General features: G+C 41.7%; 1 protein-coding gene across 1 annotated transcript; it reads left to right on the top strand.

The window, feature by feature from the left end:
- Nucleotides 1–2,329: 2,329 nt before the first annotated feature.
- On the top strand, nt 2,330–5,900 carry LOC307013962 (uncharacterized protein). Its single transcript, XM_079641613.1, has 4 exons — nt 2,330–2,956; nt 3,058–3,114; nt 3,211–3,267; nt 4,739–5,900. The coding sequence occupies exons 1-4, from the start codon at nt 2,903–2,905 to the stop codon at nt 4,883–4,885; spliced, it is 315 nt and encodes a 104-aa protein (XP_079497739.1). The 5' UTR covers nt 2,330–2,902; the 3' UTR covers nt 4,886–5,900.
- Nucleotides 5,901–7,410: the final 1,510 nt, after the last annotated feature.

Raw genomic sequence — 7,410 nt, 5'->3', positions numbered from 1 at the left:
AATCCAGAACAGACAGACCGCTGTCAAGCACTTATTGACCGTTGTTAAGGACGCTCACATCTGCACAAACAAGTCCGTTCGATTTAACTGTATACAGTTTGGCAGAAAAGCAAACTGCATGCAGTTTGCTTTTCTAACTGACAAGACAAGAGCGACAAGAAAACAGCGGAGAAGTAACGGGCAGAAACCCTCCTTGTATACGCAACGGTCCAGACATAGACATCAGACGGCGACACATATTCAGTTGCCAGTTACTTTGGCATTAGAGCAGGGATATCTAGATACTTTCCAAGGTTTGACATAATGAATTGTGCTACTTTTAAAGCAAGCAGCGATGTTTTCAAATCTGTAATCAAAAAGCTCCTCAAAAACGCTATCGAAGCAGTTCCTGCCGTTGCTACGTTAGTTCAAACAGTAACAACTGACTATTTTTCTTAGCGGATGCATGTCAATTGAAATCAATACAACTATTTTTTAAATCAATAACATCATTTTCTAAATCCATAAATGCATTTCAATTAATATTGGGAGTCATATTGTTACTTTGTTGAGAATGTGGCCGTGTAATAAGCGGGATAATGTGCAGCGACTTGGTCATTATGGGGAAAAGAACACCGACAGGCTGATCAGGAGCCCGACGCCAAGCGGAGGGATCTAGATCCGCATGAAGGTGTTCTTTTCCCCATAATGACCAAGTCGCTGCACATTATCCCTTACGTAAATAACAGTGTGTTATTTAGAAAATAATAACAAATTAGAAGGAATTTTTTTTTTTTTAAAATACAGAATTCAGTGTTCTGAGGCTCTGAGCCCCATTTATTTTCCTCACAGACGACAACAAAAGTCTGACATTATACAATTTAAAATAAAAACAATAATCGTGGCTTGATATTGAGTAAGGACATTTTTTTATCAACCCCACAGCTTCCGGTCTTCCAAGACCCGACCGGACAAAAAGACGTGTTGCAGGCACGAAACATACTACAAATAGAAATACATTGCTTTTAAATTTGTTCTGTGTGACACGAAAAAAAGGGGAAAATCGTGTTGGTCACCACGAATCAATAGATTAAATGTTGTGACTATAACACGAAATGCCGTGATACTGGGTTGGCTGACTGCAGTGGGGTTTGTACCTGTGCTCCCCTCATCCCAACACCAAGGCTCTATCCACTGCGCCACACGCCTCCCGGACACCCAGGTGTAAATAGCATTCTTAGCTACAGACAGCCTGGTGCAAATAGCTTTGTTAGCTACAGCCACCCTGGTGCAAATAGCATTGTTAGCTACAGACACCCTGGTGCAAATAGCATTGTTAGCTACAGACACCCGGGTGTAAATAGCATTGTTAGCTACAGACAGCCTGGTGAAAATAGCATTGTTAGCTACAGACACCCTGGTGCAAATAGCATTGTTAGCTACAGACACCCGGGTGCAAATAGCATTGTTAGCTACAGACACCCTGGTGCAAATAGCATTGTTAGCTACAGACACCCGGGTGCAAATAGCATTGTTAGCTACAGACACCCGGGTGTAAATAGCATTGTTAGCTACAGACACCCGGGTGTAAATAGCTTTGTTAGCTACAGACACCCTGGTGCAAATAGCATTGTTAGCTACAGACAGCCTGGTGCAAATAGCATTGTTAGCTACAGACAGTAGTCGAGTTGAGGGGGGATGGGGGGGGATGGCATCCCCCTTAGGTATTAAAATGGTCAAAACCATCCCCCTTATGAAACGGCCATCCCCCCTTCCCCTCCCCTGTTATTTGATCAATTAATGTGGAAATATTGCCAATGTTTAATTTTCAACATTCTACATTTTATATGTGCACGTCACGTGCCCCTCGTCCACATTATTTTAGCCGCTAAAATACTGTGGACGAGGGGCTCGTGCACATATCACGATCACGAAATTGATGTCAAGTCAGTCAGCGTCAACGATAGCAGCGCAGCCTGTGCAAGCATCATGGCCAGTAAGCGACAAGGACAGCTTGACCTGAGGGACTACTTCGGCTTTAAGAGGACAAAAAGTACCACTGAAGGTAAGTCAAGAATACTTTTGATATGTCACCAAATGTGTTATCTCTGGACAGAGGCGATAACAACAGAGTTATAGTTTGGGAGCTTACGTTTTTTTTCTTGTTAACTAGCCTAACGCCAGGCAGCTAGTACTAGCTGCTATAGTAACCAACGTCAGGTTAGACCTTTCTTATATTCACAAAGTTAATGTCAGATTTGATTTCTTTTTCACATGGAATATCTCGCAGGGTTTCCCACAGCTCTTTACTGCTTAGGCGACCGCATAAGTAACACACTTAACTAGCCTAGACATGTTCAGTCGGGGAAAAAAATTAAATGTAATTTAGGATGAGGCAGAGCAAGCTAGTGTACAAGCAGAGACGACAGGGGCAGAAGAACACAGAGAAGAACAGGTGTCGTTGACGGTTCCTGAAACAGCCGGTGAAGTTCAGTTAAGGATGGTAGATAGTCCAAGTTTGGGATTCTTCAGTATGAAAACTGGTTCCGAAAGAACCCATTTGAATTAAGGTTCCTGGAGGATCTTTAGGCTGATTTTGTGTATCAATTCGATGATCATGTATCCACTAGTGATTTAAGCACTTTGTTTGATAAGCTTTCCATTCATTTTAGTGAGATCATATAATATAAATTAAGTGTGAAAATTGCACCTTTAGTCACTGTGAGCGACCAAAATGTATTACTTAAAAAGCTTTAAATGTGATGCATGCCTCCGAATCGTGTGATAGCGGCTTCTGGTGGTTGAATGTCATCGCTCTTATTTTATATGAAAAAAAAACACAACTTGACAGTAGGCCTACTTCACTGTCTGCTCATTCTAACAAAACCATAATGCCGTTGTTTTCTTCATATAGAGGATAATCATGGCGAGGAAGCAGGAAGGAGAGCAGAGGAGACTAGAGCTGGAGAAGGAACAGGTTTGATATTTCTAAATAGACACTTTTCTTTTTCGAAGATGGGGAAATGTAGCTAATCCTACCAAGGGGGGGTTTTAACAGATGTTATGTTTTTGTGGTAGAAAAAAGAAGAGAGGAGGAGGCAGAAGCAGAGGAGCCTAGAGCTGCAGAAGGAACAGGTTTGATCATTCTAAATAGACACTTTTCTTTTTCGAAGAGGGGAAATGTATCTTACCAAGTGGGGTTTTAACATAGATTTGATGTTTTTGTGGTAGAAAAAAGAAGAGAGGAGGAGGCAGAAGCAGAGGAGCCTAGAGCTGGAGAAGGAACAGGTTTGATAAATCTAAATAGACACTTTTCTTTTTCGAAGATGGGAAATGTATCTTACCAAGTGGGGTTTTAACATAGATTTTATGTTTTTGTGGTAGAAAAAAGAAGAGAGGAGGAGGCAGAAGCAGGGCGAGATAGTGTCGATGATTCTGACCAAAATAACCAGGGAGATAATGAGCAAGATATCCCTGAATGCTGGACATCTACCAAGTTCAGGGAGAAAAAAAAGTATTATCCATGGCTAATATGTCAAAGCAAAAAACTTGGCTGCCTAACCTGCCAGAAAATGAAAGTGGTTGGGCCAAGTACAGGTGGGAGCAGCCAGTTGCATATTGCTGAGGAGTGGTCCAACGTTAAGGTTACAGCCTATGGTACAAACCGAGCAGCACAGCTGCAGTCTCTTCGTAAGAATATACACAAGCATAAAATGTCAGACTATCACCAAGCAGCTGAGAAAACCATGGAAAAAGCAAAAGAAAAGACATTGGAAACATTGACTTCTGAAATGCAAAGGGATCACTTCTTAACTACTGATAGGGTATTTCGTACAGTTTACAAGATTGTGAAATCTGGAAGGCCTTTCACAGATCTACCGTCCGATATTGATCTGCAAGTCTTGAATGGACTAGACATGGGAAGAACTTTACATTCAGACTATTCCTGTGCAACAATCAGCCAACACATAGCAAATGAAATGCGAAAGAGAGTAGTTGGAAAGGTCCTTCAAAGTGGAACAAAACTTTCTGTTATGATAGATGAAGCTACAACTGACAGTAAAAAATCAGTATTGATCATTTATATTAGAGCGAGCTTAGGGATGAGTGAAGAGCCCCTAACATTCTTCTTGGATCTAGTTGAGCTTTCTGCTACCAATGCAGGTGAAATCTATCAAGCTCTAATGAAAAATCTGTCACATCATGGCTTCTCTGAAGCTATTCTGAGTGAACGCTTTGTTTGCTTTGCATCAGATGGAGCTTCTGTAATGCTTGGAAGTAAAGCAGGTGTTGCAACCAAAATCGTAGAAAAATTTCCAAACGTAATGGTGTGGCACTGCATGAACCACCGTCTTGAGCTGAGTGTTGGAGATGCTGTTGAAGAAACTGTAGGGATGAATGACTTCCAGTTTTTCTTTGACAAAGTGTACAGTCTCTATCATGCATCGGCCAAAAACCGCCGTGAGCTCACTGAATGTTGTTAGGAACTTGCTTTACAGTGTCTGAACATAGGGAGAATTCTAAGCACTAGATGGGTGGCATCCAGTTACAGGACCATTAAAGCTGTATGGCAGCAGTACCCTGCAATCCACAAGCACTTTTCCAATGCCTCAGTTGATCCTAAAATAAGTTCAACAGAGAAATGCATGTTCAGTGGTTTAATAGATCGCCTTTCTAATGTCACCTTTGTGCACAATCTTGGAATCATGTATGATGCTTTAGAAGAGTTGTCTGAATTCTCTCTCTCTCTTCAAGACAGAAACATGACGCTCCCCAAGGCTGTAGCAATACTCAGTCGGCAGGTCCGTGTGTTGAAGTCCATGGCAGAGCAGCCTGGACCAGCGGCAGAAGTGGCTCAGACTGCAATCGGTTTGAAGCTATTCAAAGGGGTGCCACTAACAAATAATTTAAGACACAGCAGAGAAATAAACCACCAACATTTTTTTCATGCTTTGGCTGCTAAAATTGAGAGAAGAATGGAATCACTGCCTGGAAAACAGAGAAGCAAAGAAGAGTACCAGAGCTTTCTTGACAATGTCAAAGTGCTGCAGCCATCAAACTGGCCAGATGTGTGTGGTGTTCGTTATGCCGAAAAGGAAATACAGGAACTCTGCTCCTTTTTCAAGCTTGATGATGGCAGACAAATTCAGAGAGGAATGAGGGAATATGTTGATATGGTGAAACTCAAAACTGTTGATGAAATGACACCACAAGCACCAGAAGAGCTAAAACCCCTCCTTCAAGCAGTGAACACACTGGTCATCTCCACAGCTGAGTGTGAGCGTGGGTTCAGTCAGATGAACATTTTAACCACAACTAGAAGCACGCTAGAGGTAAAAAGTATGTCAGCCTTGCTTTTCATCAAGTGTGTTGGCCCTCCACTACAAATGTTCAAACCAGAAGTTTATGTCAAGTCTTGGCTTCAAAGTCATAGCTTGGCTAAGGATCTGAGAGCAAGAGCCCGGAAAGTTGTCATTAAAAAACATGATTATGAAACTCTTTGGAAGATCCTATGAGATACTACAGTATAGGGGAGAATTGGGTTGGTAGCCATTGAATAAAACTGTTTATTTGTATTTGTATATCATATTATATGTATTATTTTCAGATTTTGTAAATAGTATATTTGTTTAATCCATGTTCTTGCACTTTAATTAAAATGGACTTGACTAGAGAGGATTCATGTTCAATGTTTTGTGAGGTTTTGTTTCAACATTTAATGGATGAATTCCCAGTAGATTTATAGGTATTGTGAGTGTGAAGTTGAAGTTGAAGTTGCACTTGCACCCAGTGGGAAAATGTGTCCTCTGCATTTACCCTAACTATGTAGGAGCAGTGGTAGCCATGGGACCAACTCTAATTCTGAGGTGCCTTGGTCAAGATCAATGACAGGAGTATCTGACACGTAATATATCCATAGCATGCAAGTGGTTTTACAGTAATAGAATATAATAATTATCTTTGTGCTTAAACACTAATCAAAAGGGTACAACGTTGGTCTCCCACCAAATGCGCTGTCATCAGATCAAATTAAGGGCCCTTAAGGCAGTCAGCACCAATCAACTACCCTGAATTGCAGGTTAGTTTTTGTTTTTAATCTCCGGGGGGGGGGGGGGGGGGGGGGCATGCAGATCCACCATCCCCCCTGGCTTTTTTTTACAACTTGACCACTGGCTACAGACAGCCTGGTGAAAATAGCATTGTTAGCTACAGACAGCCTGGTGAAAATAGCATTGTTAGCTACAGACACCCTGGTGCAAATAGCATTGTTAGCTACAGACACCCTGGTGCAAATAGCATTGTTAGCTACAGACAGCCTGGTGAAAATAGCATTGTTAGCTACAGACACCCTGGTGCAAATAGCATTGTTAGCTACAGACAGCCTGGTGAAAATAGCATTGTTAGCTACAGACACCCGGGTATAAATAGCATTGTTAGCAACAGACACCCGGGTGTAAATAGCATTGTTAGCTACAGACAGCCTGGTGAAAATAGCATTGTTAGCTACAGACACCCGGGTGTAAATAGCATTGTTAGCTACAGACACCCGGGTGCAAATAGCATTGTTAGCTACAGACACCCGGGTGCAAATAGCATTGTTAGCTACAGACACCCGGGTGCAAATAGCATTGTTAGCTACAGACACCCGGGTGTAAATAGCATTGTTAGCTACAGACACCCGGTTGTAAATAGCATTGTTAGCTACAGACACCCGGGTGCAAATAGCATTGTTAGCTACAGACACCCTGGTGCAAATAGCATTGTTAGCTACAGACACCCGGTTGTAAATAGCATTGTTAGCTACAGACACCCGGGTGCAAATAGCATTGTTAGCTACAGACACCCTGGTGCAAATAGCATTGTTAGCTACAGACACCCGGGTGTAAATAGCATTGTTAGCTACAGACACCCTGGTGAAAATAGCATTGTTAGCTACAGACACCCGGGTGTAAATAGCATTGTTAGCTACAGACACCCTGGTGAAAATAGCATTGTTAGCTACAGACACCCGGGTGTAAATAGTATCTGCCTTATATTTCGCTTTTCTTTTCTTGACCCCTAATTGACTTCCATATTTCGTAACATGATTTAGAAAGTTTTATTGTGATCTAAAATGGCTGATTGCCCCAGTTAGGGATACAATCAAACACGCAGAGTTCAGGTGAGATTACAAATGTGGACTTCATTATAGCTAGCTAATAATCCAGCTACATTCATGAACATTATGGCAAACTAAATGAGTTGAAACAAAATATTGATACTAATGGGACCAAACCTTTTAGGGATTGCGGCAGCTCAGACCGAAGAGACTTGGCTAAGAAATTGGATGGTCGCTAGTTCAAGTCCCAGTACAGACAAAAACAGCCCTGTCACTCTTAATAAAGTGTATGTATGTGTTTGTGCCTTTGTGAATTTTGAGTCTCATTTCTT

The sequence above is a fragment of the Notothenia rossii genome, assembly GCF_949606895.1.
Source record: "Notothenia rossii genome assembly, chromosome: 7".
Lineage (NCBI taxonomy): Eukaryota > Metazoa > Chordata > Actinopteri > Perciformes > Nototheniidae > Notothenia > Notothenia rossii.
Note: the sequence above shows the minus strand (reverse complement) of the source record. Positions and strands in the feature narration are given on the sequence as shown.